Source organism: Taeniopygia guttata, chromosome 2 (assembly GCF_048771995.1).
Source record: "Taeniopygia guttata chromosome 2, bTaeGut7.mat, whole genome shotgun sequence".
Classification (NCBI taxonomy): domain Eukaryota; kingdom Metazoa; phylum Chordata; class Aves; order Passeriformes; family Estrildidae; genus Taeniopygia; species Taeniopygia guttata.
The window spans coordinates 76,601,712-76,625,651 of record NC_133026.1 but is presented as its reverse complement, the minus strand read 5'-3'; the positions used below and the strand labels follow the sequence as shown (position 1 = coordinate 76,625,651).

The 23,940-nt window shown below is 43.1% G+C and overlaps 1 protein-coding gene across 3 annotated transcripts in view; it reads right to left on the bottom strand.

Annotated features, from left to right (window-relative positions):
• MYO10 (myosin X) overlaps positions 1–15,276 on the bottom strand; it is a 162,814-nt gene extending 147,538 nt beyond the window's left edge. For all 3 annotated transcript variants that reach the window (XM_030267071.4, XM_072924275.1, XM_072924277.1), the window contains exon 1: positions 15,008–15,276. In XM_030267071.4, the coding sequence (XP_030122931.2) occupies positions 15,008–15,028 (21 nt within the window). In that variant the 5' untranslated portion in view covers positions 15,029–15,276. The remainder of the gene's footprint in view (positions 1–15,007) is intronic.
• Between the last annotated feature and the right edge of the window lie 8,664 nt (positions 15,277–23,940).

Sequence of the window (23,940 nt, the reverse complement as noted above, 5' to 3'; positions counted from 1 at the left end):
ACATGAGGAGCTAAATTTCCATGGAAAGTATTACACAGCCCAGTACTATGCAGGTCAAGGCACCAAATTTTAGAAACTCACTCCCACTGCTTGTTTTGGGTTCATTATCTTTAGACATGATCACATAGCTTAGCTATAGATCACCAAAACCTTAAAACTCTTCTGGGCCTTTAAACCTACCCACCCCCAAGCCTTTGCTTACCCAGCAACTTCCCGCTCCTGCCCAGTCAGAAACTGCAATTGCAACCACTTGATTGGGAACTGCCAACATCTGCTGATAAGAGAAGCAAAACTCACAGACTGGAAACAGTCTGTTCACCTGCATCCCCCAAGGATCAGGAGAGACCTTTATAGCAGCCCACTCAGCCTCGGAAGAGCTGCTGGGCAAAATGCACACTGGGAGCTGGGAGCCACAACAAGTAGGACACTTAGTGTCCTAATAAAGTACTCAGGATAAGCCTAAGAGCACTGCATCTTTATTATTACTTTCCAAAGAAGCCCGACAAATGTAACATGTCCACAAATACATACACTTGGCTTTGAAGGGGAAAGAGGACATGACATGTGTCACTACTCAGTCAGTCAACAACACCAAGGCAGAAGAAATCTAGCCATGAAGACGAACGTTCCAGTTCTGCACCACTAAGTCAAAGAGAGGTTAATTATTATTCAGCTATTCAGGCAAGCCCCAAAATCCTTCACTTAATTGGGTGAAAACACAGCTAAGCATAGAAGAGAGTTGCTTCTTAAACAAAGATTTTTAAACTAAAAGTGTAATTTGTGGGTTCAGCACTGTACACAGTGCAATAAAGACATAGAAAGATCCAGCCTGCACTCAATGCCCTTCTGAATAAAGTTAATCCCAACACCTGGAGGCTAAGAAAACCAGCCGTCTGTCTGAAGTGGTTCCCAAACTCAGCAGGGAGCCCCTGGAGTCTTCAAGACTGTGCCAGGGTCCCCAAGGCAGTCACAGTGCATTGCCACTTTAGGCTGGTTTGTTGCATCCTCCTCACTTCCATGGCTGCTGTCCCCAGGAAGAAAATCAGTCTGTTCCTTCATGAGGTCACAAACCATGTTTTATTTTATAAAAGAGGAGGCCAATTGACCCATGGGTACACATTAGCTGTTCCCTGCACTATTTCCATATTGCTCACATGATCACAGATACAGGTTTAAAACAAATTTCAGAGTTTTATCAAAACTGTAAATGTACTGACAGAATAGACACTGCCCTGCAGGGAACACAACTTACTAGAAGTGAAATGATTCATAAGCTCATGCATTTATTTCAGACTAGGGCCAAACAGCTTTCATCACTTATACAGGTACGCTTGAAAACCTTCCTTTGTGCAGAAAACAGCACAAGTGGAGCTATTTTTAAAACCACCTAAAAAACAGCAGGGCATGACATACCTTATTTTTTACCACATGGTAAAGATGAAAAACTGGAACAACTCTCTTTTATCCGTCTGAGGGCCTAAATGAGTAACTATTCATAGCCACTAATGGCTACTAGTTCTGACCTTATTTTTTCTCCTCAACAAACCACCTTTCAATCAGGGAATTTAAGCTTTCAGCAATTCAGACATTTATGTTATTCTTTCTCAGTATGGCTTTTGAGCTGTGAACAAGCTTCCCAGGTCACTGTTAAAAATAAACAAACAAACCCTTTTTTTTTTTTTTTTACTGCTTCAGTTAATTCAAACTACAAAGAAAGAGGGAGAAGGTACACAAACTAACCAAACTTTTTGGCTTCTAAATAACCTTGAAGCAATTCCTTGTCTTATATTTTCTCCTGTGAAGACACAGTAGCTGTACCTAATAATTTATTTAAATTTAAGAAATGGAAAAAAATACATGCAATATACAAGAATCATAAATATTAGGAAGGAACAACAAGTTAACAGAAGGCACAAATATCCTGTTTAGATCTACACCAGCAAACAATACAAGGTATTCTCTTCCGCCACGCCTTTCCTCTTCATTGGTACATAGAGAAAGGAAGGAACAGCACAGGATTGCAGCTGGAGTACAATAAAATATCAGCACACTAAATAAATATACACACCCACAAAGGAACAAGCACCTTATAGAGTCATACTTTTGAGCTAACGGACACAACCTTTTCTTTTGCAAACCACACCCAAGAAGCATCCTTACTTCCCAGTGGTCTGAGACTCTTCCACAAGTGAAGATGTAAAGAGCAAACATCCCAATGGCCACAGGTACAGACTACCTCCAGCAACAAAACATTTGCCAAGTACAGAACTCTTGAAATTCTTCCCTTTTCTAACAGTTACAAAGATCTGAAAAAAAATCCAGCTCTTTCCTGAAAAACAAGTGGTAATACCACAACTGGACTTCTGGAGAGAAAGAGCCACTTGCTGACTATTTGTTCCTCTGGTAGAGTGTATGGAACAAAATGAGTGGAAAAGATCACACAGTAACAAAAAGTAGGGAAACCACAAAAGGGAAGATTTTATTACAATAACTTTTGCCACCCATGAAGCACTACAAACAAATGCCAAAGTCCCATTTTTTGCAACATATATTACAGCAGCTTTCTTGAGAAAAACCACAGGTTTCTCCAATATGCCTATACCAAACTATCTAGAAGCACATCATTGCTCAATGCCGCTAAAAAAAGATATTTAAAAAGACTACTATAAAATGCAAGAATTTCCAAATAATGGAAGGAGCTGTTGACTCCTTCACAGGAAGAGAGGCCCTGCAAAGAGACCTAGACAAATAACAGGGCTGGGCAATCACCAACCATATGAAGTTCAAAAAGGGAAAAGTGCCAGATTCTGCACCTGGGATGGGGCAGCCCTGAATGTATGTGTAGGCTGGGGATGGAGAGACTAGGGCTGGGTACCCTGGTTAATGGGAAGTTGGATATGAGTCTGCAGTGTTCTGGCAGCCAGGAGGGCCAGCCATGTCCTGGCGGGGGGGGAGGAGAATCAGGGACAACATCACCAGCCGGGCAAGGGAGGGGATTGTCTTGGTCTGCTCTGCACTGGGGCGGCCTCAATCTTGAGTCCTGTGTGCAGTTTTGAGTGCCACAATGTAAGAAAGGTATAAAGCCATTAAGGAGCATCCAAAGGAAGGCTACAAAGACAGTGAAGAATCGGGAGGGGAAGCCATACAAGAAGCAGCTGAGGTAACTTGGGCTGTTCAGCCTGGAGAAGACTAAGTGGAGACGTCATCACTGTCTACAACTTCCTTCTGAGGGAAAACAGAGGGGCAGACTCTTCTCTCTGGTGCCCAGTTACAGGACCCAAGGGAATGACGTGAAACTGTGTCAGGGGAGTCTAGGCTGGATACCAGGAAGAAGTTCTTCACCCAGAGGATTATTGGGCACTGGAACAGGCTCCCCAGGGAAGCAGTCACAGCACCAAGCCTGACACAGATCAAGAAGCATTGGACAATGCTTTCAGGCACGTGGCATGATTCTTGAGGTGTCTTGTGCATGGCTAGGAGTTGGACTTCAATGATTCTTGTGGGTCTTTTCCAACTTAGGATATTCTGTAATACCAAAGACCCAACCAGCAAATACACACTCAGAACCTACAGCTAGTAAAACCCCAGCTGGTTAGAGGACAGCAACAGAAGATTATTCTACAAAGTTGAAAGAAGCTACAAAGCAAAAAACAACAACAAAAAAAAGCTTAATTCATGCATTTTAAAGCAGTAGCTATCAGACACTGTATCCAACAAGGAGCCCCCTTTGAGAAGCCATCCTGCTAAACCATCTGCTCCTGCTCAGATGGTTTAGAGCCTGATGCTAGCTCCTCTCCTTTACCTTTCCAGGAGCACCTGGGGCCATTCCAGCAGCACTGTGACCCATTATTGCTGCTGGTGTCTGGGCCTTGGCTGCCTTAAGCCTTTCTTCTCCCTTCCATTTAGCCACTAGTTTATGTGCAGCCACTCTTCTTGCCTAATGTCTACACGCAGAGTGGGAGGCACATACCTGTGCTCTTGGACAGTCACAGCTCATATTGCCTACCAAAACCTCTGATGCCTTCCAGCAGGAAAAGAAAAAAAAAATCCCAGGAAAACAGCAACGCTTTTGTGGCCTCTGTGACTGCATAAAGCAATTGTGCACTTTTCAGATCAAATGTTTCCAAGCAATATAAAGTGTTTCTGTAAGTGGCACACAAGTTTAAGAAATCAAAATTCAGAATGACAACTTTTTTTTGCCTGAGTCCAGAAGCACCTGGAACACAGCAACTGCTGATTCCCTATCTGAAGCAAAAGAATTCCATGACTCAATGTTTTCCTTTTTCATTCAGTAAGGACTGCTGAGAACAAACCACCAGCAAAGGATCACTGGATGCTCATAAGAAAATGCACAGATTTCTGTACCACTTTCTGTCTTCCACCAGGTATGGTGGCATCTCCACCTTAACTGCATAGCACAAAGGCATACAACAAGGTGTAATTACACAATAAAAGTTTAATACACCTATTGCATTACATTGCAATTAAGTTTATTCATGGGCTTATGTACAAAAGAAATCTGGGGTATTAACTACTGCACCAGAGTCCTAGTCATTTAAGGTACTGGATCACCAAGGCAAAATGATGGTGTGATAGGAACAGAAATTGGGAGACTCTTAAAACTAACAGAAAACAGAGAATCAGCCTTTTGGCTTAAGTGCTGTGAAAATGCCAAAGTCCCATTTACCATCTGTTAAAACTTCTCATATTTAGTGTGCAAGTTACTAGAAATGTTATTGCAAGGAGGAAAAAAAGGGTGCGCTGCACAAATTACATTTTCTAGCATAGATTTGCTGGGTATGTTTATTCCTTGAAAGAGCTTATCAAGTATCACATGGCAGAATCTGAGTGGAGTTTCAAGAACAAAGAGCTCACTTCATGGGACACTCCTCCTGGTACACTCTCTGAAAGACAGCAGGAAATGCCACCCTTCAAAGCCCTGCTGTAAACACTGCTCTTATTTTATTGTGGGGAATATACTAATTGATTGGACACACCAAACAAATCTATTCATCGTACCCATCACCAGAAAGCTGTAATGAGGGGAGATAAACTCTAATCACAAACCCAGTCTATATTTAATAAGGGGAAGAAGTCCAAGAAGATGACCAACAAAGAAGTCTGACCTACAGAATGAGCATCTAATCCTTGTCCTGATGTGAACTCCAGTGTGACTCCTGACGTGACTCATGTCCCGCCAACTTGGCTCCTTTCTGAAGCAAATAAAAATATAATCTAACCAAGACACAAAGCTGGGTTTGATCCACTGAAATGGTCAAATAGAAATGGTGTCCATTGGCTCTGTAATCAGATGTGTACATTAAACAAAAGGATTTGACTTCTTCTCAAGATAAACAACTTCAAAAGAAAAACAATCCCATTCTCTTAACAAATATATTTAACTTAATCTGAGAAAACATTTCAATGTCATTCTAAACAACAGCAACTAAAATAAGAACAAATAATCCATTTCCGATAATGCTATAAACATCAATACTTTTTTAAAACAACGAATAAGCTTCTCTTATCTCCTGTCCCCAAACCCAGGGCCAGTTTGGCTGAATGCAAAAGAGAAAGTGTGAGAACCTTTCAGAGAAATCCTGTACTTCTCTCGACAAGATCAACAGGCACATGCAGCACACAACACCAAAACCACACAAGGCTTTGCCAGTAGTACCACTTTCACAGTTCATAATAATTTCAAGAACTACAGAAATATTTTCTCCAGATGCTGGAAAGTTCATCAAAGGTAGTTTTCTAAAGCCTTCTGAAAGTCTGTAAGAGAAAGAGGGCCAAGGGATTTGGGGTGTTAACTCCAATGACAACTTTCAGTAATACTCTGCTTTGTAATTCCAGCTGACAGCTGGTACTTAACCACCCTTAAGCCTCAGGTTGTGCTACAGGCATCACAATCAATCCTGACTTTGAAACCATGATTGCAGACTTGGGCAGCTGGGTGCCAGTCTGTCAGCATTACCATGCCAAGAAATTAAGAGCAGAAAACACAACCCAGAAGACCCTCAATACTTTTAATGACAACCCCAGTACAGAGCCAGATATGCCATGATAAAATGCCCTCAGGTAAACCTGCTCAGAGTGGAAATATAGTTTTGCACCCCAGGGGAAAAAAACAAATATTTTCCTCTGCTAAGGTGTCCTTACAGCAACACCCTTAAGGGAATTCTCCAAAACAAAAGAGACTTGTATTAACACACTCTTGTATGACTGACCTATAATAAAAGATTATTAATAGTTTCCCAAGAATATATAGGAAAAGGCAATAATAATACATCAAAGAGCAGTTTATCTTTTCTTTCCTGAGTCCTCCAATACAGCCCTTCACCCTATGCATGCCACCAGCCACAACCCCGTGTGAAGGCACAGCTTGGTCCCTGAAATCTGCTGCTGAGCTACCCTCTCTTTCTTCCTCCTTCCCTCATTTGGAACAAACCAGAACCAAACCCACCAAAAATGTCATAGACACATTTAATCCATTTAAGAGCTGGATTAAAATGAGCATTGATTTCTTGAATATTCACCTTATCTTAATATTAAGCCAAAAGCCTAGCGAGGCTTGCTGCAAGATGAAGACAACATATGCTCAAAGAAAAGAAAGTCTGATACCATAAACCAGACAACATGCCACAATGAAACAATGTATGTATCTGCTATAAGGTATTAACATACAAATACAGGAAGCCTATTCAACTCTAAAGTCTGGCAGGACACTGGATTGTACATAAGTAAAGTCTATCCTCTAGGAAGTTTTCCTGCAGTATGCCACTAATCCTAGGAGTAAAAGGTATTAAACTGACTCCCATATTTAGGCTCTGCTCCAATATGCTTACATTTACTTACCGGGGACAGCGTCATTGGAACACACAAGAAATCCAGCTTAAGGTATATTTCATCTGAATTTCAATGCAAGTTTAGCAAACTATACAAGATACCAGTACCTTTCACCATGGTAAATTGCAGTTTTCCTCAAAGCATTAAAAGGGCTGAACTGTGCCTTGGCTTTTTTTTCCCAGTTATTGACTGTGAATACCTCTTGGTGAAAAAGTACCTAAGCACAACTGCACACTAGGAAAAACTACAAGATCTCATATAGAAATTTTATGTTAAACCCTTCTACAGAAGAGCCTAGAGAAAACAGAAATGTTAACTTTGGCCAGCAAAACCGAACACACCCCAATTTCTGCCATGCTTTCAGTGTTAACTAAAACTGTGTCTGTTCCTAGTAAGCTATTCAACAGAAATCCCTATGTATTATTAAGTTACTCCAACATCGCTCAAATCACTCATGCTTGCAATTTCAGTGAAAGGAAAAAAAAAAAAAAAACAAACCCAATTCCCTAAACTTAATACCAAATAAGAAAAATAAGAAGGCTTTAACAGGCTGGACTGAAAAAAGGTCACTTGGCCCAAAGGAAAACAGCAGCTAAATAGAGAGCAAGTATTTACATTTATGAGTAAAACAAGCATAGGTATGACGCATTTACAGCTGAATCAACTCGGCAGCCTTCCCCAGTCAGTCACTGGTCTGCAACAGGAAAGTGTCCATCCAATCACAATGCCTACAGAACAAGACCTTGCAGAAAAGCTGCCAGACATCCCTACATTGGCTGTCCTGGCTCATGATATCAGGAACAAGCATAAATGATATTCGAACCTACCTGATATTACAATATTAATCACCAGTTTTGCAGAAATGAGCCTAGAACCGGACAGTATATTCTCCCCAGACATCCCCCTTCTTCTTATAGGAACATTTAGAAATACAAACAATCATTACTCATTCCTTCTCTCCTAATGAATTATTCCCAGTATATTTTCCTAATATAATGCTCTTATTTTCCACATAGCAAAGGTGTAATTTCTTCTTCAGCATAGCTACAGTTTACTTCACAAGGCAGATCTGGAGTATAGTCAATATCGGTTCCCATTCTGAATCCAAACTTGAAAAGTTCTGCCCTTATAAGAATGGAGGGTTTGAGCTACTTAAGAGACTTCTCAAGGAAAGGATAATCCACTTAACCTTTCTTAATCAGGGTGTTGTCCAGAACAAAGTTGCATTGCAGTAAATATGACCAGTGGATATGCTCATATTTCAGACACAGGACATCTTAGAAAATTCTAAATAATTGGAGACAAAAAAAAAGCCATCATGCAAAATTTGAACCAATAATATCTAAATCCAGTAATTTACCACTAGCTATGGTCCCAACACCAAATCATCCTCATTTATGTCTCACTAATGTTATAAAATGTCACATAATGATAACTATCAGGAAAAACCAAAAGAAACAAGAACACCTAAGCCATGACCCTCTGATACAAGCCTGAACTCATAATTAATCAAGTAAGTTTTGAGGTCACATCCCAAAACTTGTAAAGTTGTCACAATTAGTGACTTAAGGATGATAATTAATTTTTTTTGCCCCCTCAGCAAAAGTCTGAATTCAGAGTGACTTTTACCTCCTGCCCTTCTACCCGTACTCCACCCAAAACTATGTTCCTGGCTCTGACCACATCTGGAGACAGTGATTCACGAAGGAAAAAAGGTTGCAGCCAAAAAGGTTGGTGAGATCAAACTGCCCAGAGGACACACTTCCCTTCAGAGCTGCCATTGCACTGGAGTCAACCTGCCGCATGTTCCGGGGATGGAGCTGCTTCTCCTGCTCTTGGTTGGAGGCTGCTGTACCTTCCACAGGGTCTGCACCCGTCCAAGAGACACAAAAAGGCATTTGTCTTGCTAAAAATTTTTTCAGAAGTACCACCAATATTAACAATCCATATTGAAAGAAAAAAAGAAGGAGGCACATTATTCACTTGTTACGGGTTGATTAGCACAGTGACAATGTATATAGATATTCCCACATATGCTCAAGCACACAGAGCCACGGACCTACCAGTTTTTCTTCTACCAGCTATTTTCTAAAGTCAAAAAACAGGTTCATGAGACTATATTGGTCTTATCACACTGAAAACAGAGTCAGCTGAAATTACCAGAGCTGAAGCCTATTGTGGTACCACCATGCATAATTATTGTTAAGGGACCCCAAACTTTTCCTTTTATCTTTTGAGGCACACTGGGGCAAAAAGAGCACTGAAAGGTTGCAAGGTATCTCAGGTTACTCATTGGACCAGTGCACTAAACTCCCCACATGACACCAAAAGCTCAAGCTACCTTCATTTTTGCTTCCCTCTCTCCTCCAAAGTGGTCCTCTCCTGCCATTACAAAATCATGGAAAAAACGTGGAACATTTCTGATAAAAGCCCGTTCCACTTGGCCTCAAAAGTAAGTTGAGACTAGCCATGCTTTCAAGCACTATTCCCTTTTACCAACCAGCAAATTGTGTGACAGCCCTGAAACAAAAAAAAACAAACAAACAAAAAAAACCCAAAAACCAAACCCCAAAAAAAAAACCCACTGAAGAGGTTTACAATGGTCAATATCACCCATACACAAACCCATACTCACCAAATGAAAACATGTATAAAGAACATCTTCTTAGAGCAAAAGAGCTTACAGACAAAATGCTAACACAAGTATACAATTTGGGAAAAGACCAAAAAAAAGTTAACATTTCAGTGAGGTGTCACCAGAACATAAAAAAAATCCCAGACTCAGAAGCAGACAAGTCTCCTGTAATAGCGGGTTTCACAGCTTTTCTTTGGTTGGAGACTGACTGAACATACCAAAAGAAACAAAAGCAGACCCCACAGAATGTAGTGCCTCTATTGCCAACTTCAAAACTTACATATTTTGCAGCTTTAAGAGAATTTTTGTGTCATTTTACAATATGTGCAGTGCCAACAGGGTTGCTAGGCTCCAGCCCAGCCATGACAATGTTTCAGTTGCACTAATTTGTCTTATGAAAGGCACATGTGAATATCAGTGGTGGGCAATAACCATTACAAGATACAGATGAGCTGAATGTGATTTCCAACTTGGAGCAATAAACCAGAAAAAAACTTCATCTTTCTGACTTGATAAGGTAGAGCTAAGCCCCCTTGAAACATCTATTCAAAACATAGTGCTCTCTAATTAACCTAAAAATAACTGTAGACAAAACAACCATCAGCTTTCAAAAAAACCTAAATATGAGAAGTCAGAGCTCAGAAAATTCAGAGAACACAGCCAATGTCAACTGCCAAAGGAGACACTGTTTCTGCTTGACATGGCTTTGGCACGCAGAAGGTCTCCAGAAACACCTTTATGTCATCACTCACGGGTTTTGCCCCACCAGACTAAAGGACAACTTTGCTGATGTAAGCTACACACCTTACACCAATACTAAAAGCTGGAACATCAGACCCATGCTTTTGTTACCATCAAAACACTTGTAAATGAAAAGAGGGGAGACTTCAAAGGTCGTCCCAAACACATACACTGTGCTGCACAGCACAGCCAGAATCCATGTATCAATGCAAGTATGTATTTGCATCACCAGGTTTTCTCATTAGGTGAATAACTGTGGTGGTGCCAAGGCCACCTGTCTGCAGGAGATGATGAATCCCTCAAGGGACTCAGTGCTGAGGGTGTGATCTGCCAAATGTTGCAATGAGAGCATCAAGAAAGAGCTTGCTGCAAGCTGCTGAATTAAGAGCTTCCAGGTTCAAGCAGATACCTCCTCTGACAGCTTCCTGAAGCTAAATTTTTGTCCCATATCCTTCCCACAGAGGGAAGTTCAACACTTGCTCCTTCAGAATACATGCTGGGAGCCCTCTCCTTAAAATAGGGTACACAGGCAAGTATGGGCAACTGTGGAGAGCAGAAGTTAAGGAAACCATTCTGAACTCCAGGTACCAATGGTAATGCTAAAAATAAAAGTATGGCAGGCACAGAGTATCTGCTGTGCCTCAAAGGACACTGGGAGGGTACCTCGCAGTTCCAAAGAAACTTCTATGCAGTGTTGGATAAACATCAGCAGGACTTCTATGACAGTGATGCCTCTATAGTGATCTCCTTCAGCATCATCTACCCAGATAGGCTACACAGAAGGCATGACACACAGTTGTTCTCCTTCCTCCCTTTTACTCAATTTCCACAGTTGCAAGGGTGGGGAGATTCCTCTAAGGTTGGCAACAGCTAAATCCAAACAATCCCTACAGCCACCACTATTACCATGCTGCAAGTTAGTTCCCCAGAAGCTGAGCACCAGCTTGGAAGACAGGTTTGGACAAGATGTACTAAGGAAGTTTCTGCCAACCTCAAGCCCTTTCTGACCTCTGCTGGGTCAGCAAATGCCACAGTTCTGTGACAAGGACAGCAACCACAGTTCAGTGCAACGTGCCATACATACTGGCCAAAGTGACTGCCATGTAAGAGGAAGAAGATAAACCTGGCGTCTGCATCCTCTTCCCCTGCTGCCTTTGATAAGCACTGCTTGGGAACTTTAGAAGCTGAAGGGGCAGTTTGAGCTCCCCTCTCCCAAAGCCAGGGACCTCATAAAACGGGAAAGCTGGACAGGACAGAACGCACATCCAACCAATATGATTAATGCAACGTTCTCCGTTTATTCGAGAGAAGATGGCAGTTTATATACACTTCTATATAGTTTACAATTTACAAAGGCACTCTGACTGGCAAGCTAACATTGTTTATCTTTGTCTTAAGGTGGCCTAAACCTTACACTATAAACCTATACTACTTCACACCCAGACAGCCCAGTGCTTCCCATCACACCTTAATACAATTTCTAACTGCGCCACAAACTCTTAATTTCTAACTGCATCAGAGGCTGGAAGGCCTCACAAGGCCCAAATCTGAGGCCTAGACTGGAGTAGCTCAAATCTCATTCCAAACATAAATCATGCCCTCTTTCTCTCAGAAATGCTGCAACAGTCTCCTTGTCTTCTGCCTCATCTGGAAATTACTTTCTTCCTTCCCTCATGGTATACATCCCTTCTTAGCAGGGATGCATCCTCACTGGAAAAAAACCTGACCTCAGCTACCACAGAAACCTGTTCCCCTGAGAGCACTCTGGCTGTTGGTAAAATATATGGGAACAATTTTTTCAGGCTGTTTTAAGCAACACAGCCAAATGGATTTATGGCACATACCCATACAGGATTTCTATAGGTTTTAATACTTTAGATAAGCAAATTTGACTACAATAACAAACAAAAAAATTTTAAAATTCTACCTCCAACTTTCTTTCAAAGACTGTAAGGTAGCATGGACCAAACAACAGCCTTTAAAAAAGTATCAGAAAATACTTTTCCTCTGTATTTAGAATGCAACTTTGTTATTATCTTGCAGCAATTAGAGCATGTTGGGTAGTAAGTTACAGGACAAACTTTTCTAGCCTAATTCTTTACTTAGAGCCATGTTTTGTTTTGTTGGGTTTTTTTTAATTGGTGGAGCTAGAAAATTGGGATAGGGATGGAAATCAAGGCTTCCCAGGAGACAAGTGCAACCACTTGTCCTTTAACAATAAAAGCTACGAATACTAAGAAAGAGTAAAGAAAGGAAATTGAGCAGCAAGAGGGAGAAGTCAAAGAGCTGCTGAGTCACAAACGACGGCAGTGTCAGATGATTGGCATGAGCCTGGCATTAACCCACACCTCACTTAAGGCAGCAAGTCCCAACAGGAGTACATCCCTTATGATGCACCTCCTGCTTTCCACAGGTGTCTCACTCAGTTGCCTCATTTTGTTCCAGTAAGCATCATCCTAAGGCATGTTGTATTTAGCATGTGGCTAAGGAGAAATAAAAATGCAGTGTTTTGGTTTTTTTCCTATTAACCTTTAAGTTGTACAATATTTTCTGCAAAACCCACACAGAAGACACTTCTGCGTCCAGTGTGGCGAACAGGAGCTCCTTGGTAATGCTGAGTAACGAGCCCTCTGAAGTGCCAGTATTTAGCCTTCCCACTATCAGCTTTTCTCCGAAAATATAATCGTATAAGCAAGCTTACATCACTGACAAAGAAGATCTGAGCACGTTGGGCTTTTCACCTGTGCCTTTCATCTAGCTTCCTCCTTCTTCCTCACACTATAACTTATTTTAATAAGAACAGTAATTCCCTTAGATAAGTCAGCAAATATTTTTTTTTTTGGAAGAGAATCTGCAGGATGTCTGCCTTGCACAAATTAAATTACCTAGTGTCTCAATGCAGTGCCTTCAACAGATAGTCTTCTGTGGTAGCTGGGTCAGACTCGGTGTATTTCTGCTATTGTGCCTCATCCTCTCTATTTTCCATTTACATATGCTCCACTCCAGAGTGAGGGAAGGAAAATATTTATACCTGTGGGTGGGACTTTGGATGCAGATTAAAGTCAAGGTGCTATATTTACTGATCTTTTAAAGTAGTATCTGCATGTTGAAAGGGAGTCAAAGTTCTTAAGAAAGATCAAAGTCCACATGAAGCAACCATAGATTAACATAAATATATGCTGAAATGCTAATACAGACTGGCAAAATTTACTTGCATTTTCCCTCGAGCATGTAATTTTGCCTAATAGGGGAGTCAAAACCGTGAAAACTCTTCTTCACCTTTATGTAGGGCACACTGCAGTACTTTGTGTTGGGGCGAATGACTCTTCAGACTAATTTTGCAAGGTTAGGTTAATACTACCATATTGCTCATGGCTTACAAGCTTTTGAAAGGTGAGGGCTACATCCTCTAAACAAAAAAAAAAAAAAAAAAAAAGGCAATATTACTGCTTAACTCAGACTTCATCAAAGCTAATCCTGCATTGCTTCCTTCTTACTGCAGTTGACAGAACTTTTGTTCTCTGACAAATGAAAAGCCAACAAGCAATAAAGTGTATGACCTTCTTTTATTTGACTAATTACTATTTCGGTAAACAGATCACCTATTTTTCTTGTGGAAGCATAAACAGCAGCACCAAGAACACGAGGGATGTTGTTTCATGAGGGCAAAGGACAGTTTTGCAGATTAATCACAACCCTGTAAAACAGAGGCCTGGCCTGTATTTACAACCCTGACAATGCAACTGCTTTGGCAAGAGGTGCAATTAAAGCAAGTGTGCAGGCAGTCACCAGAAGTCACAACCCAGTCACGGGCTTTGCCAGCAAACTACAGACACAACACACACACACACACAGAGAAGACATTGATCTTGCACACTTTATGTTCCTAAGGCTGTGTCTACAACAGGCAGGATAAACCAATCCAGTAAAATATTGTTGCACAAAATTCAGCTAGCTTGGACCAGAAGAGGACCAAGGTTCTGAGTTTTATCAAATATCCTGAGTCAGCAGCAAAGCACCTTTGATTTGATTTCCTCACCCGACACACTGAAGGTGTCAAGATTCACAAGACCACGGTAAAGCTCAAACGACTTTCAGGAATTCAGCCTGCCTCCTTTTCATTTTGTATAAAAGATTTCGTCGGTACTTAATGACACACACTCAATAAACAAACCTTTAAAAAAGGGTGCCCAGCGGCAGCCCTGCCTCTGAAACCTTCGTCGTTTGAAGCCTCTCGTGCCCGTGCAAGGCGGACAAAGAGCGCTCCCCGGCTTTCACACAGGGAATCCCCAAGGAGGAACCCCCCACTCCCACCTCGGCACGGCTTCAGAGGCTGCACCGCCGCAGGCAGCGGGGCAGGGTCCGCACCGGCGCCCCGCTGCGCGCGTCCCGCGGGGTCCCGGCCGCGGGGGAGCTGCCGCCGGTGGGCACGGGGCCGGGGGCAGCGCCGCGGCACCGGAGCCTCCATCCCCGAGGCTCATCAGCGCCGAAAGCCCGCCCGGCTGCGGACAGCCTGCGGCAGCACCGCTGCAGTTCGGCGGCTCCGAGTTCCGCCTCGGCCACAGAGGCCGGGAACTTGGGGGGCGCAGCTCCTTCCCTCCCTCCCTCTCCGCCTGCCTCCCGCTCCCCGGGCGCTGCTCCTGTGAACACCCTGCAAACCGAACTCCTCGAGGGAACGAACACTTTGCGTGAGCCTCCCGCCGCTTTGCTGCCGGTATCCTGCCCCACAAAAAGATCCCACGTTGGAGGAGTAGGAGGAGAATCCCACCGGCCCGCGCTCACCTCCGCCAAGAAGTTGTCCATGGTGGCCCCTCGGACCGCCCGCGGGTGCGCAGCGCCGGGCACCAGCCGCGCACCATGTGCCGCTCTCGTCCGGCCCGGCCCGGCCCGGCTCGGCTCGCCCCACCGAGCCGCCTCAGCCGCCGCGCCGCTCCATCGCGCCCCGCTCCGGCACCAGCCCGCAGCCTTTGTCCGCCCGCCCCCTCAGCGCCGCTCGGCCGGGCGGTCCCGGCAGCGCATAGCCGCCGCGGGCAGCCGGCAGCGGGGGTGACGCGGAGGAGGAGGAGGACAAGAAAAGCTCCCGCCGCCCCACGCTCCTGCCCGGGGCCACCCCTGTCCCGTCCAGGCGGGGCAGGAGCAGAGGCGGAGCCGCGGCCGCGCCGCTCCCTGCGCCGCGCTCAGCCGCGCCCCCGCCCCGCCCCGCCCTGGCCAAAGTGCGGGCAGCGCCCCCCGGGCTCCGCAGTCGTCCTCTCCCGTCCCGTCCCGTCCCCTGCCTTCCCCTCCCGTCCCACTGCTGCCCCTGGTACGTCGACCCTGGGGTTCTGGGGACGCGTGCCCGTCTGCTCGGGGCGCGGAAACACGCGTTGGAATGCGGAGTGAAAGGAGCGCGGCGGCTGGAAGGGGAGCGGAGGCTCGCCCCGGTCTGGGGGCGGCTCCGCTCCCGTGCCCGACAGGGCACAGCAGTGCAAAGCTCCGCCATCCGGAGAGAGGCGCTGCCCGAGGTGGTTAAAGAATACGTACCTGCAGGGTTCTGCTGCGGACAGGCAGCCCATTGGTAAATGTGTAGCAAACTTGTGTAGGAGCTCTCCTCAGCCTTATCCGTGTTCCTTTGCTAAACACATCTCGCAGCAGCCACTCACTGAGACATCACTGCAAATGAAAATATCCCTCCTTTATAAAGTTTTCTAGTCCTTTATATTTCTGCAAAGCACATTTAAAGTGTTCAGGTTTTGGAGACGTATCTTGTTAATAATTTTGTGCTGACCCTGTAGTAGCTAACAGCCCAAGAAACACAGTAAAGGAGAATCAAATCTTGTGGATACTGTCCCTATTTCTTTCACACTGCAGAAAGAAATGTACCAAAAAATAAGTCACAGCCATAAAGAAAGCAAATGCAGTATTCTGCTTTTATGTCACTAATAATGGTTTGGGAGCTTAAGCATGTGAGCAGAGATATGGGAGACCAGCCTTTAATAGTAGAAATAATCATGAGTCTGCAACTCTCATTTTTTAAAGTGTCATGGCCAACACATACAGCACAAATACCATGAAAAAAAAAAAAAAGAAAGAAAAAAAAAAGGCAAGTTTAAGATTAGATACACAACGCAAGGAAAAACGTTCTAGTTTCACCTTTGTGTCAAAAACCCCATTTTTATCTGAATAAGGAGGAGAGCAGGTAAAGGATGTTTGGCTTTGAGAAAGGTCATGTTCAAAATGGGGTTGTGCTGGTCTTGGAGATTCACACAGTGGCATTTATGAAAACTGATGTGCTGTCAAGGTTAGCACTGGGACTTCCAGCACTGGGGAGCACTGGACTTCCCCAACAGAAGAGGGAATTTCTGCCAAACAAGTACCTGGTAGAGCCTACATGGGGGCTGTGGCCTCCTGTCCCATCACACAGAAACAAGGTGGGGGGAAGTTTTCACACAGAGAGCAACTGCCTTGGACATGGCTAGCTCCTAGAGACCAGCAGCTCTCCCCAGCTCACCTTCCCATGGCCAGTGACAGTGACTTGCAGCAGAAAAAGCAGAAACGCTTCCCAGTTTGCTTGTAGCACAGCACAGAGTCCCTCGGGCAGCATCCCTGTTGCAGCTTGCCAAACCTAGCTGGGAGATATCCTGCCGGACACCCTGCAGCATCCTGGGGACTGTTGGAGGATCACTCCTTTTGTCACCCCTCCTAACATCTACTCCCAGGTAAACATGTTGTACCTTCCTACAGTTGCTCTGAAACTCAAGATTTGCAAAGGATTTCACCTGAATTCACCTGTCTACATGGTATCAGCTCACACAAAAATTAGCCTAAATCATTATGCTTCTGTAGATTCTAAGGTATAAACTCCAGTGTGGGAGCTCTGTAACTCTATTCCAAAACTACTGCACTTCCAAAGTTACTCCAGGGAAATAGGGTTTGTTTTCCACAATCGTTCTGCCAGAAATCTTCCCCTCTCATACAAGCCCTAGTTTGGTAAGGGCTGAGTCAGATTAGAGGTATTTGTTAAATTATTTTGACTTCTAATTGAATACTTTGCTTAACACCATGTTCTTGGAATGTAGCATGCATGTGTGGCTACTGCATTGTACTCAGGTCTGTGAAACACAGCTGGCATAGGAATTCATGAAAACCTTGAACCAGACATCCAATAAAAGCGGCCTGTGTTTTTGTAAATGAGAATTTCAGTAAATTACAAGAAAGCATTACCAATAGAACAGTTTTATGCAGTCTAAAAATACACTGCAGAAAGAATGAGTATTCTCTTGTGGTGGGGAGGCATTGCAAAAGAGTTGTTAAACTCCTAGGACTTTGTTAGATTTAGAATGACTGAAAAGTTGCAGGAAGGATTGCAGAAGTAGAGTAGAACAAGATTGCAGGCATAGAGTGGAACAGTCACTCCAACAAGCTTCTTCCTTTTCTCCTTCTATGTCTTTTTGTGTCAGTTCAGCTCACAGTTTGTAAGCACCAGCATCTGTGTTTCATAGGAAAGGGGGTTTGAAACATGACATTTCCTTTTCCCGCTCTGAAAATGACCCCAAACTACTCTTTTACTCATTTCATGCAATTGTTCTGGAATTTGGAAAACCCCACAGACACAGTTACAAAGCTCCATGAACATCTGGAGACTTGGCCAGTTCTGCACAGCTCCAATTTTCTTTTAATCGGTAGAAATTCCTTCACTGATTGTGTGCCTAAGATAAATTACTTCCTTTTGAAGCTGCTCACATGCATGCCGGCTCAGCTTTCAGCTTGGGTGAGGACCAGGAATGGACCAAAAGCTCCATGCCACCTCCCTGATGAGACACCTCCCAGGCTGTGAAGATCCTACCCCCTTGTGTGGGTGTTTGGTGGTGAGGTGTCTGGTCCTTGGTCCCCTTTTCTTGCTCCAGCCTCTCTCTTGCTCCATGCAGCAGAGCTTTGGCATTTGCTAGGTTGGCTTTGCTCTCAGCTGTTCTGTTAGGCTATTTTAGTATCCCTCAGTTACGTTTGCTGCATTACATGGGCCAGGACTCATCTTCATCCAGTCTTTCTGATCTTTTACCCCTCCCCCAGTAGTTGCTAAAATCTGTATCTGACCAAAGTGTCTGACAAAAACAGACACCCCTTCCTTCCTTGGATCTCAAAGAATTCTTAGCAGCTGGGGCCTTTGTAAGACCCTGGACTTTTAAAACAGATTTAAATTACTCCTGTCTCTATCAACAACTCTATCCATTGCATGCAGATTTCCATTTCTGCTCCAGAAGCAAAACCAACTTACTGACTATAGCCCAGTTATCTATAAATCATATGTTTCACCTGAGCTGTGTTTCTTCACAGGAAATTTCCACAGACCAGATTTGTAGGACCTCTTTTAAAGATTTATTGCATATATTACAAAGTTTGTAGACATGATTACATCCCAACAAATCATTAACTCATACAGTACTTGGAGGACACTTGGTCAAATTCTAGATGCCCCTTTTTAAAAGTAATTTTTCCCCTAATTTTCATCTACAAAACCCATCAGGGCTGTATGAGGCTTAGTGGGTCCCAGTGCTGGGAGAGTTGGAGGCACCCTGGGTAGGTTATGGCAGAGCCTGGCATTCAGGGCCCATCCCACCACCCCAGCCAAGGGCACTGGGCAATGGGGAGGTAGGGGGAGCCCTTGGGAGTAGGCAGGAATAGTCGGGACTGGAAGTGCCCTCAGGGTTGTAAAAGTGAATATGTTTGAAACCAAACAGATTGGGCTGTCTTCACTGCATCTGATTGTCCATGGTGATGGTTTCTATACATTTCACAAATCCTGCTCTCTTTTCAATAAACAAAGACTTGTTGCTCAAACCTTAACAGAAGATCTGTGGGGGGCGTCTTTATGCTAAAGGCTTTATATTATTCAATATAATATAATATATTTATAATATAAAGCCTAAATTTTTTTAGAAAGGCTGATGAATTTTCATTGCATGCATATGATGCTTTGCTCTTTCTTAGATTACCTTATTTTTAGTTGCCATTTTTTCCACAGTGGTATCATTGAACTGAGTGATTTTAACTTTTGCATGCCTTACAGGTTTATTGCACAAAAGCTTTTTTCACCATCTGGAGGAGTTTTCCCTACTGGTGGCACTGAAGTAGGTTATCTGCCTTAGCAACAGCACTACTGTCCCTTCTCTAAGGCATGTGGATTAATTTCAGTCAAAGAATTAAATGATACATTCAGTTAATTTAATCTTATTGAGTAAAAGGAGCCTAAATTAACATTGTCTACTCACCAAAATGAGGCAGTGTGTTTCTTTGTTCATGGCTCAAGGCCTCATTTCATCCAGTAATATCTGTAAAATCTGCTCTCAGATTGTTCCCCTTGGTTTCTTTGTTCACAGCACACATAATTTTTGAGCAGGCTTGCTTATGGTCTATATTTCTGATGCAAATTTGTGTTTCTTTACACTTACTCCAAAAGAAGAGTTTTACCCCCACTCTGGGGTTGCTATTGCACTTGTCAGCTCCTGTCAGGTGTTAGCTAACCAACTCTTTGTAGAAAAGATGTTGGGCATTGACAAATGTTTGGGCAGTGGGTGACAATGTACAGGCAGACTGCTGGCACAGACCACAGTTTTCTACCACACCAGTTTTGAGGAATGACCATTTCTTATTTGGGATGCACAGATACAAAGCTGTTACCATAGAGCTGGATTGCCATATGACAGCACATACCAGGTTAGAGTCTGATGAAGGCCATTAAGTATATGTGGTTATACTCAGTTTCTGAGCAGAACCTCTACCTGGGAGATCTAATTTTAATTTCCACATAAGAAAATATTCTCTATTACAAGATTTCAATATATGATTTCGCAGACTCCAGACTTTTTTCCCAATGTCACAGAGCCACCTCCTCGTTCAACATCTGGCAGCACATATGGCTGTCTGTCTGACTCTGTATATTTTTACCCATTTCCTGAATTCTACTCAGCCCCTTTGAAGAGCCTTTCTCTTCAGTGCTTACAATCCTTTGTCTGCCTCTTCCCTCCATCCTTTATATCATGAAGTGACCTGCTTCCTTCTGTGCCCCTCAGGCAGCACTACTGTTCATGGTGGCAGCCTATTCCCTGTGTGCAGCTCAGTCCTGGTGTTCTGAGCTTCACTGACCCTTCAATCTCACTTAAGATTGATGCTGCACTTAGTTGTCACTAACATCTTTTAATCCAGTTGGTCTTCTCTATAATCTTACTTGCAACCTATTAATTTAAATTCTCTTTATCAACTCGGAATATAGTTTTTACAGAAGATGCCAACTGAGGGAGAGTTGTATTTTACAAGAGTATTGGTTTATCACATAAAGATATTCACTGGAAGAAAAACAGTGAAGTGAAGACAAAAGCTATCAAAAAGCTTAGAATCATTTAAGGGATAAAGACAGTAGTAAAACATAGGAAAAACCATAAAAATAAATGAAAGCATTTATCTTCTTCTGAATCAGTCTGTGAACACAATTTCCTTGCCTTCACCCAGGAAGACTGTATGAAGACAAGGGTGTGAAGGCAACTTGTAGTTGCAAACCCTGAAGTCACAGTTCATGACATGTTCATTTATCAGGTAGTCAGACCTGTGCAAAACATCTCAGCACCTCTCTGAAGGTTGCCACCCGTGGAGCAGGGCCCAGAGGGGAGCCCACGAGGACACCTTTTGCTGCCAGGTAAGTTCAGAACACTTCTCCTAGCAGTTTAAACTAGGTCATCCTTGTTCTGCTGAGGAAAACAAACAACACCCACAATTTCCTTGCCACTGTCAGTGCTACGGAAGGAAAAATCTTCAGTAAAAGGACGTCAAAACCCAGCAAGGGCCAATTGTATCTTAAGCAATTGGCACTGTTCAGCCAGCAAATATAAATCAAAGGCTACCTTCTCACTTGTGTTGTCAGGCCAGTTTAAACCATGCCCATGCTCTCTCCCCACCATTTATTACTTTGTCAGCTGTGATGTGTGAAAGGTAAGCCTACCTGAGTCCTGTAGCTTGGCACCTTACAAATTATTTTCCAGATATCTCCCACTTCTCGTGCTTGGATTCCTGTTGGGGAACAGTTCCAGAATATGCAAATTGAGTGCCCTCTGTGAAAATTAAGCTAAAAGATATGCTCCAGAAACAGTCTTGGTAAATAAGGATCAGGATATAGGACCAGATTAACGCTTGTCTGAAATGCAGCTTCTGAAGTGCACCTAGGATGGGCAATGGGCCCCCAGTGTGATATTTCACTTCACAGATGTGCTCTTATTTTCTTGCACTCCTTACTTGTATAGCGTAGCTGTTTTATCTCTGTGGGTTGATGCAGAAAATGGGGGCTGGAACAACTGATCTAAACTTTTATTTTGGTTTGGGTTCTGGTTTTATGTTTGTTTTCTTAAAAAAAAAACTTGTCAGAAAAAGTTTTGATTCTGATCAATTACCTGAGCAGGTTCATAGAAATACCTCTCAAACAAATACTGTTGCAACATGGAAAAGTACAGGAACAAGAGTACTCTGCACTGCTGCTAGCATTTGTTCCTTGAAGCAGGTCACAGTTTCAAAGAGCCAGGAGGAACAACCTTCACACTCTCTTGTGCTTCAGAGAAAGTTTATCCGTTTCTCATATATAAGGCTTTATCAGCCTGAAGGGTAATTGATATTTTCCGTCAGTTCTCTTCTGTTAAAAAGTTTCTTTCCATGTGTCTGCTATGGTAAGGAATATTCTTCCCCTTTGCCCCTAGATTCCTTCCTGTGTTTGAAATCAAGAAATCCCATCATAGCCCAGGAGAGCTACATATTAATTTCAAAGGAGACAGAGTTTCCCACAAAGTCTGTGAGGGCTTAAATGACAACCACACAGTCTCAGTGAGACACTCAGAATACTGAGAATTTACACATTTTAGAGGAGAATGTTATTTGGATTTTTTTTGAAAATATTATTTAGTAACATGAAAATGAAATGTAATGATTGCATCTTTCATAATCACATTAACAACTTAATGAATCTTGTCTGAAACTATCTTAAAACCTTCTCTGGTCTTGGACTAATGTGGTATGTTCCATTTTGATAGCTAAATTGTTGCCCAAATACACTTGTTTTGCTTTAGTATGTTATTGTGCATAATTTTAGGATGTGTTTAGGTCTCAGTCAAACTATAACTATGTAGGTTTGCCTATTTACTGAAGGCATTCAAGTAAATAAACATGCCATTTCTTTGTTATAAACAAAAGCAAAGTTCCTGGCTTACACCAGTATTTTGTCCCAGAACAGAATCAAAGGCTGTTGAGGTAGCTTAGGTCCCTATTTAAAGATAGGAAAACCTTTGTTTTGTGTACACAGACACTGAGCACTCCAGTGCGAGATGTTAGAGGAAGATGGGGGTTAGCAAGCCCAGTGCTGCATTCTTGGCATGCAGTCTGCCTGTAGCAGTATTTGGTGTTTCTATTTACTTGCCTAATATGAGAATTAGTAGACTGGAAAGACATGGTAGTCATGTTTAGTACAAGGCTGGTTAAAGGATATGTGAGACTTCATCTTCTGTTTCCCTTGATTCTTATCCCAATTGTTTTACCATTTATCAGTCCCCTAACACCCATAAAACTGTAGCAATGCAATTCTTTTCTTAGTCAATGAATTACAGGATTTGCACAGATCACAGCAGCAAGCTGTAAACAAAAAAAATGAAGTAGAAAACAATTCCATAAATACAGTTGTTAACATTTGAGTAACAAACACGGTACCAAATTGTCGGAATCTGTGGGTATTGGTGATTCCGAGATTGTAGAAAATCTCTGTCTTTCTGCCCCGTTGCCAAAGAAGAAGCCATAATTCGACTGTGCTGTTTTCAAGGTTGTTTATTCTTGCTTATCTCTAACATGTTCTGCTGCCCTGCCGCAGGTCTGTCCTGCAGGGCAGCGTGTGGCGCTCTGCCCCTCAGTGGGATGGTACAAACATTATATACCAGAAACTACCTGTGCTATATTTACAATAATGTGCCAATATCTATCATCTACATTGAACAGTGTGTCCCCAGCCTAAACCAATAGAAAAATGCCAACACTACAGTGAAACATGGAGGGCATGAAGAAGGAGGAAAAGGACCCGACACACCCAATTCCTCCATTTTGTCCCCTCTGAACCCCTAATCTAGAAACCTAAAATTTTACCTTTGCACCCGTGTCACACTTAATTATTACTCTTATCAAACACTCAAAGCTTGTAATTCATCCTGTAAGATTGAAAACTCCTCTCCATGGACAGAGATCACAGACAGTGTCTCTCGGGGCTCTGTCCAGGGGGGTTCCTGACCCCTGCCAGGGTCCCAGACCTGCCAGGGCAGCCAGAGGGAAGCCCTGGATTCCCACACCAAATGTGGTATTTTTCAACAACCTGACAGTATCAAGCCTTCTAATTCCAATGGACTTTCAGACAGAAACTGGGAAATAACTTGTCTTTGGATCTTTGCAAATTCTTTCTTGAAACAGCAAACACCTGTGTGTTTGCACTACCAGAAATTCGTTCTTTTTGCCTTTTCTGCACAGTTGCTACAAATAGGATACAGTGGAATATACTGAGCAGTGAACACTTTTCCCCACTTCCCCCCCCCCCCCCCCAACTGGTTCAGAACTCCACAACTGGAAAGATTTCTTTTCTTTGTATTTGTGGGCAGAAGTTTGAGTACAAGAGTGTGGTGTATGTGGGATCTACCCTTCAGTTATGTTGGTATTTTTTTCCATTGGAA